Source organism: Microcaecilia unicolor, chromosome 1 (genome assembly GCF_901765095.1).
Source record: "Microcaecilia unicolor chromosome 1, aMicUni1.1, whole genome shotgun sequence".
Lineage (NCBI taxonomy): Eukaryota > Metazoa > Chordata > Amphibia > Gymnophiona > Siphonopidae > Microcaecilia > Microcaecilia unicolor.
In genome coordinates this window covers 553,092,473-553,111,571 of record NC_044031.1, presented here as the reverse complement: position 1 = coordinate 553,111,571, position 19,099 = coordinate 553,092,473, and the positions used below count along the sequence as shown (strand labels likewise).

The 19,099-nt window shown below is 42.3% G+C and overlaps 1 protein-coding gene across 4 annotated transcripts in view; it reads left to right on the top strand.

Moving 5' to 3' along the window:
• Positions 1–19,099, top strand: part of RRM2B (ribonucleotide reductase regulatory TP53 inducible subunit M2B) — a 210,522-nt gene that overhangs the window by 167,631 nt on the left and 23,792 nt on the right. For 3 of the 4 annotated variants that reach the window (XM_030217486.1, XM_030217494.1, XM_030217476.1), the window contains one exon: positions 1,810–3,531. In XM_030217486.1, the coding sequence (XP_030073346.1) occupies positions 1,810–1,962 (153 nt within the window). In that variant the 3' untranslated portion in view covers positions 1,963–3,531. Of the gene's footprint in view, positions 1–1,809; positions 3,532–19,099 lie in introns of those variants that run through there. The other variant, XR_003943708.1, reaches the window with a different exon arrangement.

Genomic DNA, 19,099 nt, shown 5'->3' with positions numbered 1-19,099 from the left:
ACCGAGGACAGCAGCCACTACTGGTAAGTATTTTCACATACCCTCCCACCTCCCCTAGAAGTTGTTTTTCATTGTACTCTTTATGCTTTTCACCTGACTGAGGGACCTGTGCTGGAGTGTCAGGCGGGAAGGTACCATTGCATGCACGGTGGGACGCTACTAGAACTTTCTTTAGTGCTAGTGATTCAGCGTCAACACTGGGGCTCCATTGGATGATGTCACCCACATGTGACAATAAGCGGCCTGCTGTCCTCGGAGAACACCAGCTACAGGTAAGTATCTTTGCTAAATTGTTTTTACATTTTGTTTATCAATTTTGTAGTCCTAAATAAAGAGTGATTAGGATACTGCAGAGTCTTGAGGGAAGCTTTGTGAGTTTTTCCATCATGCTGCAAGGCTGATTCTTTTGGCACCAGGCCAATTTTGAACAGGAAAAACTTCAGACAGAAGCAGTACAAGTCTATGGCTACTCTGTATCATTGACTCTTCTGTGCCTAAGGTTAGCAGCTGTGGTCCCTGGCTAAAGCCTTCCTGCTCTTCAAGAGTCTTTCCATAGCAGTTCCAACATAGGTAATAGTTAGCCGTAGTTATTCCTGTTCCTGAAACACCTGCTACCCTGAGGGTGGGATGAAGTGCAGTGAAAACCACAATTCTCTCCTCCTCCTCTCACATCTTCTTTCTATTCTCTTGCTGTTCACCACCCTATTCTGGCATCTCCAGTAATGATACTGAGTCAGGACCCCGGTGATTTTTAGATCCGAGCAGTGCTGAGGAAATAAGCTGGGTTAAGAAGTGTGTCCGCCTTCTGCTACTACTAGAGGTCTAAATGTTGGCTCTGCCTTTCATCTTTAGTCCAGAATACTGTGGTCAAGCACAGCTCCTGTGGTTTGTGTGTGTTCAGCCTATCCACATACACACACTTGGGGGTCCTTTTACTAAGATGCGCTGAAAAATGGCCAGCAGTAGTGTAGGCTCGGGTTTTGGGTGCGTGCAGAACCATTTTTCAGCGCACCTGTAAAAAAGGCTTTTTAAAAATTTTGCCGAAAATGGACATGTGGCAAAATGAAAATTGCTGCTCGTCCATTTTGGGTCTGAGACAGTAAAGTCTCACGCAGTAACCGGGCGGTAATGACCTACGCTTGCTAAATGCCACTTGGCGTGTGTCCGATACGCACAGCAGAAAATAAAAATGATTTTTTGGCCACATGTATCGGACGCATGCCAAAAATGAAATTACCGCAAGAGCCACATGGTAGCCGCGCGGTAGCTCCATTTTGGCACACGTTGGGCGCACGTAGATGCTTTCACAGCTTAGTAAAAGTGCTCCTTGGGACCTTGAGTTATGCTGGGTGTATCATCCTGCACTGCCTGCCTTGTGCGAGATTGTATGACCATTTGCCCCAAGAAACAATCCACTGACCTGGATTTTTTAATTCATTTTTTTTCCAAGTGTGCTAGGTCATTGTAGCCTAAAGAGCAACATGCACCAACATTTAGAAAATGAAACATTAAAGCCAGTGACCACATTGAACTGCCAAAATAATGCATTGAAATATCTTTTAAAACTGTGTTATTTAATAGCAATAGTGGCCTTGGCAGCTGGCATCATCGGATAAGTGCATTTGTTCTGGTACACAGTCTGAGCTAAAGGGAACAATATGTATTACATGATGATGCTTTCTTCCCTCCCATAGAAAGTACTGTCATTTAGTAAATATGTTACTTCCGAGTCCTAGAGCCACTTATAAAAGATAAGTTGAGTTTAAAACAAAATTTCAAGATGCCTTTTTATTTGAATTTCTCTTTCAGGTGTTTCAGGTGGAAAATCCCTTTGATTTCATGGAGAATATTTCACTGGAAGGGAAAACCAATTTTTTTGAGAAAAGAGTTTCCGAGTACCAGCGCTTTGCAGTCATGGCACGAACAACAGACCACGTTTTTACACTTGATGCTGACTTTTGAATACCGTGTTTGGTGGTGTCTGCCAACTGTCTCTGCTGCACTGGAACAGAATTCCCTGTTCAGCCTATCTTTTATGGCCTTTGTATTTCTACTAAAGTGAAGGAAAGGATGGTTTGGGCTATTGCAGTGTTCCATAAATCCTTCGAGTGGCAGCAGAGCCTTGAAGGAAGATGTGTGAATGCTGCCATCATGCTGTACGGCTGATTATTTAATATCCTGGCACTTACATCGCTAAAACCCCAGACATAGGCAACACTAGTCTTTTGGCCACTCTGTGCCTGGCACGCAAAGGATGTACAAATTAACCTCTCCATTCAATTATTTGCCATTCCTGTTTAGTTTTTATACCTTGGAAACCAGAGCAATTTGCCATATTCAGGAATCCATTATCTGCTTCTAGTGTTTTCTCTTGGCTGGGTTTGTTGGTAGTTGTGCTGTGAGCAGCTCGCTTCTTTTGTATACACACCTCAAGAAACTGTTTGAATCAGCCGTACAGCCTTGTTTTGATTGCACTGTGTGTTGCTTGCTTTCTGGCTGAGTACCATTTTAAATGATTTTGTGCACTTATTCACTCTGATGAGAAATATCCTGTTTCTGTTTGTTGAATTCTGCCCCTAACATGCAGACTGATGGATTACCTCATTATGGCTATGGTGGAGGTTTGAAGTCTTTTTAAAATCATAAACTAAGTGCTTTTTTTCAGTTAAATCCATATTTGCTGAATATAAGTGCAGGAATAACAAATAACTCCATAAATAGTGTGACGTTGCCATAACTTTCCCTGTTTAGACCTTAAAACGTTCAGTTTTCAGAACTGGCAAAAAGTCATTTTAAGTTTAAAGGTTTCTTCCTCATTTTATATGCATGGCACAAAGTCCTATGAAGTTTAGAGGAAGGCTCAGAAGAATTGTGAGGAAATGCCCTTCTTATTGAGCAGGTGAGTGCTGCGCAGAATAACCTAGTGGTCGAAATTCCCAGAGTAATGGCAAAACTGACAAAACCCATGACAGAAATATGGGAGGTGGGGCCCCAAGTTCATCTCTCCTTTAAACTGAGGCAGGCTTGGGGCCCTGGTTGCACCAACTAATGCCAGCCCTGAAAATTGAAGTACTTGTGGAACAGATACAGAGGACTGGTAATGGCGAGGAAAGGAGAGATAACTGGTGATCCAACAAAGTCTACATATTGGCAAAGTGCATGGGCATATCTGGGCAGGACATATAGGGCACATTTACTTATCTGCTGACATTTGTTACTATTTAACAGTTTCCATGTCATGGTAATAGAAAAGCATGAGATCTTAGAGTTGAGCAGTCCAAGAGCCTGTACAACTACTTTATTCAAAAGCAGCACCATTGATCTAGAAGCTGCATTTGACAACTATAGTATGCTCATTCTCTGTAGCATATATATTTAACATCCATCTTAAATACTAAATAATGACATTATACATTATACACGATCTATACAAATCTGACCTTTTATCGCATGACTGCTTAAACCCTTTCTATTATTGATCAAGCACTACCACTTTAAACCTTACGTCGAATAGGGTCTCTCCAATTTATAGTAAACCTTCATGCAATACCATAATGTAATTCTTCCTTACCATGTATGTATGCACATGATAAATATATATTCCATGATCTGTTCCATATATATCATGTTCCATGTATGTTACCATGTATGTATGCACCTAAATGCAATACCATTTGTAATTCTGTTACCCGGAAATGGCAACCGCCATTATGGCAAATGTAAGCCACATGGAGCCTGCAAATTGGTGGGGAAATGTGGGATACAATGCTACAAATAAATAAATAAATAAAAAATACATTATTGAAACAGGCTAGAAGCTGAGTGGAGGAGTAGCCTAGTGGTTAGAGCAGTGGACTGAGAAGTAGGAGAGCCGAAGTTCAAAGCTCACTGCCCCTCTTTGTGACCTTGGGCAAATCACTTAACTCGCCATTGCCTCAAGTATAAAATTAGGTTGTAAGCCCTCTGGGGACAGAGAAATATCTAGTTTAACTGAATGTAAATTGGCTTGAGCTAAATACAAATAAATAACATAGTAACATAGTAAATGACGGCAGATAAAGACCTGTACGGTCCATCCAGTCTGCCCAACAGAATAAACTCATTTAGGGCCTATGAGGAGGAAGGGACGACAGTGAGGTAAGGTGGTGATGACAGACCCTTAGGGGAGGGGAAGAAACTGCACTTGCACGAAGGGAGAGGAGAGAGGACAAGCTGCCCGTGGATAGAAGGGGAGAGGAGGGGACATGCTGCATACGGATGGGAGAGGGGAACATGCTGCACATTAATACAAGGGAAGGAAGACGGGGACATGCTGTATATGGATAGAAGGGAAGGGGGGACATATTGCACTTGGAATGGGAAGGAAAGAGGGTGAAGGATTCTGCTAAAATGTAGTGTCTGTGCAGGACTGTGTAACAGTCCAGCATTTTCCAGTTTCCCAGTAGCAGAGTTGCTGATGTTCTGTCTTTTCACAGCTGGGTCAGGGCTGTGATATATTTTGGTAAGTTTTTCCTGTATATGTTTTGAGTGTCTTTTGCGGGGTTTCTGAATAAAAATGCTCAGGACTAGTGGTCTCCGCATCCTATAGAGTCACCACACAAACTAAAACTGGTCTGCTTTAAACAAAGAGGAGTGGAAGGAGCTTGTGCTGTTCATGAGATGATAATCACTATTTGAATATTTTCTGTATGACATGTTCTAAGAAGGATAACGCCATTGTTGGGGAACATGAAGGTTGTGAACCTTCAGGGTTTATATAAAGATTTTGACTAATTCTGTAGAGAATACAGAACACTCCCATACAGAAGGATTTGTTGAATGACGTTATCAGTTATCATGCTAACTTAAGAGTGTGTGTGTGGGGGGGGGGGAGAAAGGTATGATGTGCGAAATTGACACCCATACCTGGCTTACCCCTGGTGCCAACCCAAATATTTCTGTCTAAAGACGCCACTGCACCAAAGGACAGGCAGATGATGAAAGAGTTTAGTTGTTACCCCTTTCTTTGTGTGGTCCACTCCATCTCAAAGTTACTGACGGAGTCTTAGCATGTGACCACTACTGATAACACTGCACCGCCAATTTATGTTTAACTCCGCACCGAAAGGCAGTGGGAGGAATGAAGATGCGGCATTTATAAAGGAGCAAAGAGAACATCGCCAACCCTCTTTTGCCAGCCGAGAGTCTAGTACTGTCCTCTCGCACCGCAGCGGGGCAGGCTGCAATTTCAAGCCATACATCTGAACGAGAAAGAGGCAAAACTCTCCAGAAAGAAACAGATACACAAATCTAAGGCGTTTACTTCTAAAAAGCCTGGGATATACCTTTTATCGCAATTTACTTGGTTTCGGCTACTTTTTATACTTCAGATCCTGAGAAGAGTTTGCAAAGAGGACTGGAAAGGCTGGCGATGGACCCCAACGACGGGTGGAAGACCAAACGCTACTGCATGCGGGGCAAGCACGTGGCTCTGATATGTGCCACGGTGGCCGCTGTGGGGCTAGTGATGGGGCTGGGCGTGGGGCTCACCCGACCTGAGCCCTGCCCATCCGCGGCACCCTTACCCACCCTGGGGCTGACCGCGGCACCCTCCCGCACTCCTCCCCAATACAGTCCCCCCTGCCCTCCGAGCACCAATGACCAGGGGGACTGGAAAAACTTCCAAGTTGAAAACCAGAGTAATCTTAGACACAAAATTATATATCATAAAGAAGAGCAAGGTTAACACTTTTGTGGGGGAACATTTTATTTATTTATTTATTTATTTGGAGCCATACCCACTGCCTTAATGAAGTAAGTTACGATCAGGATTTTTGAAGGTAAATATAGGACAATCAAGGAACGCAAGACATTTTGAAGCTAAAATGGTCAAATGCTTTGGAACTGTCCCCAAAAGACTTAACAGAGACTTGGAGTTTTTAAGCTCGCTACCAGATATAATTCTGCCTCTGTAGAAGAGTAACTTAGTTGGGTAAAGCTGTTGGCTGAGATCTGGGAAAGCCAGGATTCAAATCCTGCTTTTTCCACTGATGTTCTTTTGACCTCAGGCAAATCACTTTAACTGCCCTTTCCATATCGTCTCTCTAGACTGTCACGGATGGGTTATGCACTCCTACCAGCAGATGGAGACTGAGAACCACTGAATTATGGTGTAAGTGAGCTGTGCAGTCCCCTGAAAACCAGTCTGTTCTCAGTCTCAGCAGATGGTAGCAGTGTTAAGCCTGTGCCAGTCCTGTTTGGTGTTTTGGTCACTGGGTGGGGGGTGGGAGGCTTTCTCTTTCTGGGGTTTTTGGGTCTCTGAGGAGATAAAAAGAACTATTATTCCAAAACAAAGTTGATCCCATTGTTTAACCCAAACCCCATTATTTTCAGTGGGGCTTATTTGCTATGTGCAGAAAGAAGCCATGTTAATTTGGGGACTCAAGATGTGTGTGTGTTTTTTTTTAATCTGATGGTTGTATCTTGGAGATATTGGAATAATCACTATGAGTGAATGCTATATCGTCTTTTTACTCTTTCTTATAATGGGGAAGAACAAAGCAAAGATAAAAAAAATACTTTTACTGCAAGTACACCTGTTCATGGTCTAACGAGTAAATGTGTCATCTGTAGCAAAACCTGGGTGGACAGTGTCATCTCAGGACCATGCCTCCTTAAGTTCCACCAAAAGAACTTCTCCTCCTTAGACCTATTCCTCCTTGAACATTGGTCCATCCACAAAAGAGATTGTATGAGTGAAGATGGGTACAACTTCTGTTTATGCACCCATATCTGGAGAGAAAAGTCTGGTTCCACTTTCAAATCCAGCTTTATTTCCTGATATGGACTTATTTGTTAAGGATTTGGGTCCTGATCAGAATATCACTTTGAAAGATATATGTACTGTAGTTTCCAGAACTGAATCCTTTGATTAGGGCTACCATCTGTCAGTTACGTAGCTTTTCTCAGGGAGCCACTGCTAAATTAGAGGAGGTGGACAAACATTCCCTCCTGTTTACTAAGCCGCTGCTTAGTAAACAGAGGGAATTATGTTTTATTGGATAAAAGATTACCAGAAAACAAAAAATTGCATTGAGGACAGTCTCTCGATTCATCTTTGAATTGAGAGACTTGAAAATTCCCAGAGATCCAGAAACCTTATTTGTTGAATTTTCCACAAACTAGATTGTTTTCTCAAGTAATTTTGTTGCCTAAATATTTCAAGGAGGTATTATCTAACTCTAAAGCAGATGATTTAAAGATATTATTGTTTTGTTTCCTCATGATTTTTGGGTAGAAAATATGAATGAAAAGACTTTTGATACCCTTCAGGGAGAGAGCTTGGATCTGAAAATTTCTTAGAAAGTTCAAGTCTACTGTCCTAGTGACCACTTCCAATGAGAAAGTTAAGCTAACTGTTGAAGAGTTACTTGTTTTGTGGTCAGAGAATGTATGTTTTCCCTGATGTGGCTCAAACCACTCAATTGAGAAGGAAATTTTCTTGAGTTACATTCCAACATACTTGCACGTGGGGGAATACCTTTTTCTTAAGGTTCCCATACAAGCGCTTCATAACTTGGCAGGGGAAAGAGTATATTCCATTATATAGCTTTCCACTATTCCAGAACCTGTGGGATATTTGGGTCCATCAACCAGCAGGTGGAGATAGAGAGCTGAAAACTGAGCTAAGACATCCAGTCCAGCTCCTCAGTTTTTTCTGTCTCCAGCAGGTGGATGGACACACTTTCCAGCCTCTGGTTCTGAGCAATTTGGTCCTGGTCCAGTTGGTCAACTGGCCCCCAGTTGAGGTTTGGTGGTAGCTTGAGTCTGCAGATTCATATCTGGAGGACTTCAGATCTGGTGTCCTGCAAATTTACTTCTTCCCTCCCTTTACCTGTCCCCTGTTTCCTATGGAGCTCTCCTTTTCCAGCACAACCACCTTTAAAAAAAAAAAAACAAGAAGGAAAAAGGTTTGCTGGAGAGTGTGGGAGAGAGTATCAGTCCTGATCCGTTCTCATCTGTGGTAAGACTTGTGGAAACTGAGCTTGGTGGAAGCAGCCGGCAGTGGTAAGTCCGAGTAAAGTTTGCCTTAGAACCACTTGAAAGGCTGCAAGCTCTTCTTGGTGCAGGGAAGGGATCCTGACTCATTGCTTGGGACATGTTGTGCTGCACTTGCAACAGTTGGAGTGAATGGCAACTCCCGCAGAGGCAGTTAAGAGGTGTTCCCACTGTGGGACCTGCTGGCCGTCCTCAAGGCATTGCAGTGCGTGCAAGCTGGGAATTCTGCGGGATGCAGAGGAAATGGTCAGCGACAGCACATCTTCGAATTTGGTGCAGTATTCAATTATGCCAGGGTCTTCAGGCTGTCTGTCAGGGCTGTTGCACAGTTTGATGCAGGAGAGCACGGGAGCAGGCACCATTTTGTCGGGGCCAACTGGCAGTGAGGAGCACCCTCTGATCATGCGCAGAGCATAGCTGCCATTTTACAGCCTCAGGGCCTGACAGAGCATTCAGCTGCATCGAGATCTTTGTTTTTTCCAGAGTTTATTTTTCTTACACCAGGCCTGTTTACTGAAGCAAGGACAGTCAGAGTTACTGCAAGGTTATTCAATTTCTCTCCCCCCCCCCCCCCCCCCCCCCCCCCCCGCCGGGCTCCTAAGAGATCTCGTTTAGACCTTCAGGAGTGAGCAGATGAGGCTCTCTCTGCTTCTTCCTCATCTGATGTGACCTTAGTCTATTCAGAGGAGCCATTGTTGAAGGAGCTGTTAGAAAAGCTCTCTCTTGAGGAGGGCAATAATCTGAAAGTGCTGAGGTTGTTTCATAAAGAGATTAGCTCAGTACTCGTATTTCTGAGGCACTGGCAGTGCTTTGTATTGAGAGCCTTCTTTGGCATCAGGAGTTCCATTGACGATCATGAGGGGGCGTAGAGGTCCTGATTACAGCAGAATGGGTCTCATCGGACATGGGGCTGAGAGTGGGAAGAGTCATGGCTCGCTTCTACCCATTAGTTGTGGAGGAGAAAGATAAATTGCAGCGTCCCAGGGTGGTCTCCCTAGTTACGGCAATGACTAGGAAGACCACCTTGCTGGTGGAAGGGAGTATTGCCCTAAAAGACCTACAAGACAGAAAGCTAGAAGGCTCACTGAAACAAGCCTTTGAAGTGACCTCTTTGGGCCTTCAAGCTACAGTGTGCAGCTCATTCATGGCGTCAGCAGTTGGCAACACAAGACGGGCGCCATGACATCTAGCTGGAAGCGGAATTGGCCTACTTGGCAGATGCTACTTATGACATGTTGCAGCCCGCAGTACATCTTTGGCTTTCAATGGCACGTCGTCAACTCTGGTTGCTTCATTGGGTATCGTAAGCAGCGTCAACCTTACATCTAGTTAAACTGCCTTTTCAGGGGAAGTGGCTGTTTGGAGAAGATTTCAGTAACTTGGTAAAAGAACTGGGGCAACTAAGCCACAGCTGCTGCCGGAGGATAAGCCGAAAGCCTCTTGTCATCAGTCTTCAGGGGGGCTCTTGATCTCGATTTCGAGACAGCAGACCGTATCGGCCTGATAGTCTGCAATATGGTCAGAAGTCCCACTTTCGGGCACACGTCTTCTTTTCGTGAGGGCAGGAAGTCCTCCTCTCAGTCAGCTAGAGTGCCCAATGCCTCTAGAGCTTCACAATAATGCAAGAGTTGTCTGTCTTCTGCAGTCGTTGGGTTGGGTGATCAATTTCAAGAAGAGCAGTCTAACTCCTTCGCAGAAGCTGTAGTATCTGGGCGATCTATTTGACACAGCACGGGAGAGGATCTTTCTCATGGAGTGCAGGAGGTCGAAGCTGGTTTAACAGATTCATCTTCTCAGTCAGCAGGCCCAGGGTCTGGAACTACGTCCAGGTTCTGGGGTCAGTGATGGTGGCGATGGAAGGGCGCCATGGGCAAGAGCTCATATGCGGCCTATACAGGAATCTCTTTATTTTTTCATTCATTCATTCATATATCCCATGATTATCCAAAAACAAGTTTCGGTTCAATGTGGCTTACAGTTATCGGATTAAGAAAGATTATAGTGATGCATTACAGTTACAAAGTAGTGTAGACTGACAGTATCATTTTTAGTTAACCATAGTATTTCTTGAAAAGGTAGGTCTTCAGTTCTTTTCTGAACTGAAGGTAGTTTGTGATGCTTCTTGTGGCCTTGGGAATTGAGTTCCACCATTTAGAACCCAGGTAGCTAAATCCAGCCATCTAGATGGATTTCTAAGTTATGTTTCTGCAATTGGGTAAGTGGAGGAGTAAGTATCCTCTGGTTTCTGCACTTGCATTTCTTGGTGACAGTTCAGTCAGGTCTAGCATGTAGTTGGGTGACGTGCCGAACAGTATTTTCAAATTGAGTGTGCTTGCTTTGAAAAATAGTCTGGCCTTGATTGGGAGCCAGTGTAGCATTACAAGTAGTGGAGTTACTCTTTTATATTTAGATTTTTTGAAAATCAGTCTTGCTGTGTTCTGAATGGTTTGCAACGATTTTAGTATGTTTTCTTTGCATCCTACATATGCCGCATTGCAGTAGTCCAGTCGGGGTAGTAGCAGCGATTGTACTATAAGGCAGAATGGTTGTCTGGGAAAGTAGTCTCTAATCTTTCTCAGTTTCCATAGGGTTTTGAAACTTTTTGATGTAACTACAAATCCCAGGGCAAGCAGTTGCTTCCCCATGTCTGTCTCAATAGCAGACTATGGACTTTTCCTCCAGGAACTTGTCCTAACCTTTTTTTTAAACCCAGATACACTAACCGCTGTTACCACATCCTCCAGCAAAGAATTCCAGAGCTTAACTATTCATTGAGTGAAAAAATATTTCCTCCTATTTATTTTAAGAGTATTTCCATGTAACTTCCTTGAGTGTCCCCTAGTCTTTGTACTTTTGGAATGAGTAAAAAATCAGTTTACTTCTACTACATCACTCAGGGTTTTGTAGACCTCAATCATATCTCCCCTCATCCGTCTTCTTTAGCCTTTTCTCATATGAAGGAGTTCCATCCCCTTTATCATTTTGGTTGCTCTTCTTTGAACCATTTCTAATTCCGCTATATCTTATTTGAGATACGGCGACCAGAACTGAATGCACTACTCAAGGTGCGGTCGCACCATGAAGTGATTCAGAGGCATTATCTTCAGAAGCCTCTTTTTGAGCCACTCCAGAAGTTGTACTTGAAGATCTTAACACTAAAGACAATGCACATAGGATTTCGGAGCTTCAGGCTCTCTTGTCGAGGATCCCTTTTATCACTTTTAGGAGAAAGGGATCTCCCTGCGCACAGTTCCTTCCTTTCTTCCAAAAAGGGTATCAGCATTTCACGTCAACCATTCTGTGGAACTTCCATCCTTTCATAGAGAGGACAAAGAGGCTCAGTATTCTTCCTTGAAGCTTCTTGATGTGCATAGAGTCCTCATTAGATATCTGGAAATCACAAATGAGTTTCACAAATTGGATAGACTGTGCTTTTTGGTAAACCTCATGGCTTCCAAACCCACAATTGCTAGATGGCTGAAGGAGACTATCGTGTTAGCTTATTTGCTTGAGAGGAAGCAGGCTCCTCTGGCCTTGTGGGCTCATTCTGCGTGGCGTATAATGACATTCTGGGCGGAGACTACCTTACTGTCTCCAGCAGGTGGTGACATGATCAATGCTGCATACCTTTGCCAAGCACTACATGGTGAACATTGTGGTGTGCTCAGAAGCCAGTTGTGGGGCTTTGGTCCTCAGGGCGGTGGCGCCAGAATTCCACTCACTTTAGGGATTGCTTTTGAACATTCCACTGGTTCTGGAATAGAGGGAAGCTACATAATTTTAAATTTTTTTATTTTTGTTACATTTGTACCCCGCGCTTTCCCACTCATGGCAGGCTCAATGCGGCTTACATATTGTATACAGGTACTTATTTGTACCTGGGCCAATGGAGGGTTAAGTGACTTGCCCAGAGTCACAAGGACCTATAATGAAAGGAGAAATTAGGTCTTACCGGATAATTTTCTTTTCCACTATTCCAGATGCTGCCTGAGGTTTCTGAGATGTTTAGTCAGTGTGAAGTAATGGGTCAAATCATGACCGTCACCTTGCATGGTTCTTCATATCTGCTGTTCTCTACAAGTTGTTCAGAGATGAGAGAGGAACACGTTTGCTCATCTGGTTAGGTTAGCGAGTTGTTTAAGGTTGTTGTGTTTATTCTGAGTGTCTCCTTACTGCTTGTCTACGTAAATACTGAGGATCTGAACTAGATGCCAAGAGAGATATGTCTCAGCTCAGTTTTCAGTTCTCTATCTCTACCTCCTGGTTGATGGACACAACTGTCTCACAGGTTCTGGAATAATGGAAAGAAAATGATCAGGTAAGACCTAATTTATCCTTTCTTTGATCCTCCACAATTGAAGCAATTTCTGGTTGATAAATTGCCTAAATAATTTTCTAGGGGAGAAAGGTAGGGGGATTATGAATGGTTCTTGTAATTATATACTCCAAATGTGAGGTTGGTTTTAAATGTTTCTGGTTTATATTTGTACCTTCAGTTAACTTCTCTTTTTCCATGATGTAGGCTATAAATTTGAATAGTATTGTTTATTGCTTATTGTATATTATATGTATTTTTGTCTTCTATTTATTTGGAATGCTTAATTTTCAAAATCTAATTAAAAAAATCACTTTCAGATATTTATTTTCGTAAGTTTCATTTTTATTTCTATGCATTCAAGTAGAATATGTAAGGATCATTGATAGAAAAGGAAAAAGTTGTTCTATTTAACTCTGTTTAATTCAGTAGCATTCATTTTTGTAAGATGACATTGCATTCTTGTTTTGCTCCTGTTTTAGGAATTATATTAGTGTGTTGCTATAATTGTCTAGACTAGTGATATTCAGTGATGGTCTTCAAAGGCTGCAAACACATCATGTTTCCAGGATACCCCTAATAAATATTCATGGGGCCACTGTTTCTTCTCAGCTGTGCAACTGAATCTCCATGTTCTTCTTTTAAACTTCCACACAGAAAACTCAAGAGGCAGAGGCAGACTGACTATTCAGGCAATCAGCAGTGCCCAAGAGCCTAGAGCAGTAGAGGGCCTAGTGCCGTCCTCCCCTGACATCCAGCATCCCCTCCACCCCGAGGTCTGGCATGTCCTCCTCCTCTGTCTCTCAACCTCCCATCCCTGATCTACCTTAAAATATGTCTTTCTCTCTAGATGTTGCCAGCAGCGGGAACGATTTTTACATATATTGCCTGTTGTGGCCTTGGAGCCTTCCCTTTGCCTGTCCTGCCCTCTCTGATGTATCTTCCTGTTTCCACATGGGCAGGACATGGCAAACACACTGCCTCATCCTCATCTCAACATAACAAATACAAACCCACAACTATAACTACCCCAGGACACACCCTCCCCACTTCAGACAGTTTGAAAATACTTGGCATCACACTCGACCGCAACCTCACTCTCGAGAGCTAAGTAAACTCTGTAATAAAGAAAATGTTCTATGCAATATGGAAGCTCAAATGACTAAACCTTTCTTCCCTAGGGAAACCTTTCGAAACCTAATACAATCAATGGTCCTAAGTCAAGCAGATTACTGTAACGGTATCTACGCGGGATGCAAAGAACAACTAACAAAAAAACTCCAGACCGCCCAAAATACAGCAGCCAGGCTGATATTCAGCAAAACACGCTTCGAAAGTGCCAAACCCCTTCGAGAAAAACTGCACTGGCTCCCAATCAAAGAACGGATCATCTTCAAAATTTGCACTCTAGTCCACAAAATCATATATGGCATAGTCCCAGGATACATGACAGACCTCATAGATCTACCAACAAGAAATAGTTGGGTCTGCAAGATTATACCTAAACCTACACTACCCAAATTGCAAAGGACTGAAATACAAAACAACCTACACATCTGGCTTCTCCTACATAAGCGCACAACTATGGAATGGCCTCCTAAAAGCTGTGAAAACAATCCATGACCACCTGAACTTCAGGAAATTACTAAAATCCAACCTCTTCAAAAAGGCCTACCCCAACGACCCTATGTAAACCTCCTCACCCAAAGCACAACATGACTAATGATCGTACTGGACAACACACAACCTTCATCCCTTCGGACCCCCACATATATCTCATTCGATCACTATACAACTTTGTATTTGTTATCAACTGACTGGGCAAACGCCTAACGGTACTATGAAAGCCACATTGAGCCTGCAAATAGGTGGGAAAATGTGGGATACAAATGCAACAAATAAATAAAAGTGAAAGAAAGGGTCTTTGTTTTAAAGGTATTTCCATGTAACTTCCTTGAGTGTCCCCTAGTCTTTGTACTTTTGGAACAAGTAAAAAATCAGTTTACTTCTACTTGTTCTACACCACTCAGGATTTTGTAGACCTCAATCATATCTCACCTCATTTGTCTCTTTTGCAAGCTGAAGAGCCCTAACCTCTTTAGCCTTTCCTCATATGAGAGGAGTTCCATCCCTTTTATCATTTTGGTTGCTCTTTGAACCTTTTCTAATTCCACTATATCTTTTTTGAGACCCCTACTTTTATTTTTCCCCTTTTTAAAAACTGGAGTAATGAGAGCTTCCTTGAGTTTATCTGGAACACTTCCCATTTGAAAAGATAAATTTATTAAATGTGCTAGGAAAGATTAAACCAAATCAGTACATTGCGATATTTAACAATACTGTATCTGATCCAACAAAATCACAGAAGATTGTATAGAATGAAGATATTTTCCAACTACACATAGGCAGCTAAGCGGTTTACAAATAACATTATACAATATAGACAGCAAGGAAATGGAGTGACTAAGATGTAGAGAGAAGTGAGAGGCTAAGGAAATGAACTAGGGAGCTGCAGAGAGATAAATAGAGGAAAAAGTGAGTTTTTAGTGCTTGTTTGAGGGGAGGGAGGGAGGGTCTGATTTCTGATATATAGTGGTAGTTCATTCCAAAGGTTGGGGCCTGCATATCGAAAAGCTGGAAGGTGAGAAGAGGAAAGGTGAAGTTGGTTTGGGGAAGGTAGGACTAGAAGGTTATTGCCTGCTGAGCGGAGTCAACAGAGGGCAGTGTAGGGGGTGATGTCTATTCAGATAGACAGGAGGCAGAGGGGGATCTAGATTTCTAGACCATAGTGAGAATCTTAAATGTTATCCGTGCAGAAACAAGCAGCCAGTGTTCAGAGTGAAGAAGGGGGGTGATTTGATCGAAACGGTGGGCTGACAGAGAAGTTACAGTAATCAAGACAATTATGAGAATGAGAGGATGGAGAAGAGTGGCCAACAAGAAATGGCAGACAGAACAGATCCTACGTAGGCAGTGTATATATGTAGATTGACTACACATTGAAATGGTAATTTCAGAAAACTGCTATTTACACATATACATGGCCAGGCACAGAGATTTCAAGGAAGCGTGATTTAGGCAGCCCAAAAATTGTGTATTTTGCATTATATAATGAGAATATATATTACAAAATTTTTCAGTTGGCTTTCCATGAGCTTTGAGGGACACATGAGTTTCATAAAAGTGTTCATTTTGTTTCTTAATTTTTGCCTCAAAAGCTTAGGGGGGACGGGGGAACCTCTTTTGAGGCTTCACATCTTAATTGATTCCACTTATATGTATAGTGGCACTGAATCTATCATGTGAATGAGTTTAAATGTTGCAGCTGGGTTTAAATAGTGGATTTTAAAAAGTGGATTTTCAACTACAGTGTGGGTTTTTTTTCCATAACATTCAATTCCTTTAGTTTTAATTAATGTGCAGTTGATTTAATTGAGTAATGTAGAGATGGTTCAAACCTTATCCAACATGCTCTAGATATTGGGAAATCCGAATCGGGTTTTGCTGTAGATAATGGCAAATTTCTTTACAGGAGAGACCAACAAATGTTACCCACTGTGTGTGTTAACGTTAGTTGAAGTCTATAAATTGACCTATAAAATCCATTTATACTAGAAGGGATCATTCTTGGTTGGTACAAATGATATTATGATCTTTTTTGTTTTTCAATGCAGATTAGAATTGTTCTAGGGCTTACTTTTATTCCCAGGTCTTTGGTTTTGATGGCTGGACAGGCTCACTTATGGTTCATGTTCTCCTCTAGTTCATTGCTTGATACTGTTCGTCATGCACTATGTACCCCTGCATTTTGCTAGTTATGGTTTCCTTCCTCCTCATGTTTCTCTTTGTACTTCCTGCTTTTTGACCTTTTTGATTGTAAACAGTGTTTGCAAACCATGCTGTTGTAACTGTGATGGGTGGTACACAAGAATTGTAATAGGCATAAACATATCAAAGAAATGTAATTTTCTTCACAATACAAATACTGTGAAGTTTGTTATTTCAGTGGAAGACTTCCAATAGTTCAGTGGGCTGAGAAAACAATGCCTTTCATTCAGGATCATGTTAAATGACATATCCAGTGCCACTCTGGCACAAACCTTTCTCTGAAACAATCTATATAGAACAGAGATAGAAGATGAGATCAAGGCCTGATTTTATATAGGATTTTCATATTACTGAAGCCTCTTAGGCAACAGCCGTTCGAAAACCCATACTTACAGATGATGCTAATATCTTTTTTTTTTTTTACCATTTATTTTATTATTTTCATATATAAACATGACAGTGTGTAAAACATGATGATGCTAATATCTTGATGGTTTTGGAACTAATCACTTAAAACTCTGTTGTTCTTAGAAGCCTTTAATACCTTGTCCCCTTGATCTCTTCCCTCTCCTTTGCACTGTGCTGCCTCTTTTTCCCCACCCTATTTTTAATGTAGACCGGGTTGATGCCTCCCCAGGCCATATACAGTATATCAAGCGCAATAAATATATAAATAAATATAGCACAGATATGAGAGACAGCAAAGGTATCTAGGAAGCAAATACTTTTCTAGAAGCCTTGGAAAAATTACTCAGCTGGGGGTGACAAGATGGTGTCTTCTGTAAGCCATGCTTCTGGACTGCTTCTGTGGTAAAGCATCATTACCTCAATCAATAATGGATTTTTTTGTGGTGTTGCTTTGATCCTGGGACTAGGTAATATAGTTTGGGACTGAATAATCTGCCACTCTGGAGCAATGACTCCCCTTCCTTGCTTGCCACATCCGGAAAGTCTGCTGCAAATTCTGGTAGAAATAGTGTGCACTGATGATGCACATCATTTAACTGCTAGAAGGGAAAACTTTAGCATAATGACTTCCATTATGTCACACAACTTTAAGACTTTAACACTGGCTGAACGAATAGAAGTTCTTAAAAAATTAGAAAACAAACAAAGTCAAGCATCTATTGCTAAAGAATATGGTGTCAATCCCAGTCAAATTTCACATGCCTTGAAGCAGAAAGACCAGCTTCTGGAAGAATGGCAAAACAATACAAATCCACAACGGAAACGAAAACGGGCGGAAAAAGCTGAGGAGGTAGAAGGTGCTCTTCTTCGGTGGTTTTCTCAAGTCAGGAGCAGACAGTTTCCTGTCAGTGGTCCAATGCTTGAGAAAGCTAACCAGCTAGCAGAAAGTATTGGACTAACTGAATTCAAAGCCACTGTTGGATGGTTGGAAAGATGAAAGGAGAGTAACAGCATAAAATTTAAGAAACAGCATGGTGAGAAACAAGACGCTGATGACTTTGGTGCTGAAAATTGGGTTGTTTCAGTTCCTCCTACCATCTTGAACGAGTTTACACCTCGTGACATTTTCAATGCTGACGAAAATGGTCTCTACTGGAGAGCGATTCCTGATGGAACAACACTTGCATTCAAACATGTCAAAACTACTGGAGGTAAAACACCAAAGGACCGACTGACAATCCTCCTTTGCTGCAATATGGATGGGAGTGAGAAGTTAGAACCCCTCGTCATTGGAAAGAGCAAACAGCCCCGTTGCTTCAAGAAAGTTAAGCGACTTCCTGTGTCATACGAGGCTAACGCAAATTCATGGATGACTGGGGAAATTTGGAAGCAGTGGCTAAAGAAGTTAGACACTAGAATGCGGGCACAAAAGTGTCTGATTTTGTTGCTTTGTGATAATTGTGCTGCACACAGTGATGATGTCGGGCTGTCTAACGTCAAGGTGGTCTTCCTGCCACCAAACACTACCTCTCTGATCCAATCTACGGATCAGGGCATAATAGCCAATTTCAAACAACATTATCGGGCTCTGGTGCTACGTCTCTGATGAGCGTTATGGATGACCAGACTGCAAAGGATAAATGTGCTGTTGAACTGGCTCCTAATCTATCACTGTTGGATTCCCTACATATGCAGAAAGAAGCCTGGAATCATGTTACACAGGCAACCATAGTGAACTGCTACATGCGGGCAAGCTTTGTTAAGGATGTGGAGAGGGTCGAAACAGATGCAGCTGTTGCAAACGCGTCAGATGAAGAGGTTATTGACATTCCAGCCGGTGTTACTGAAGAGGAATTCCATCGCTACGTAGCTGTTGATTACGATCTACAAACAGCTGAAGACAGCACTGATGTCGAGATGTGCGCCTACACACAGGCAACAACGGCTGATGATGGAACAGATGAAGAAATGAGCAGCGAGGCACATGCTGACGAAATTCAACAACCTCCTCCTGTCACTTTTGCAAGAGCGCTGGAGAGTCTGAACACCATGCAGGCCTATCTGGAGGCCACTGGATGTCAGTGGTATGACAGTTTTTACCATCTGGAAGACATAGTCTATGGAACTCACAGACCCAAGAGTGTACATAGGACTATAACTGATTACTTCAAGCAAGCCTAATGTCAGCTAACTGAGACTGTATACTGTACATATAATAATAAACAGTACTGTACATATGTTTATCAGATGTCAAGTTTCTTTGAGTCACAAAGGTTAAGTGCACGCTCTGGTTAACTGCATTCATTTCTTTGTTCCCAGACCCTTGCACTTAAGTGGATTGCACTGTATATATTTTACAATTCTGGTTGCACTGGCTAAATTGTGGCCTGGATATTCAGTGCCAACATCTATTTGGGCACTCGGTGGCCTGCCAGGAGTTACCTGGGCACTGCCAGTATTCAGGGGTGGTATCTGAATGGCTACTTGATTAACTTAGGATAGCTCTTTTGC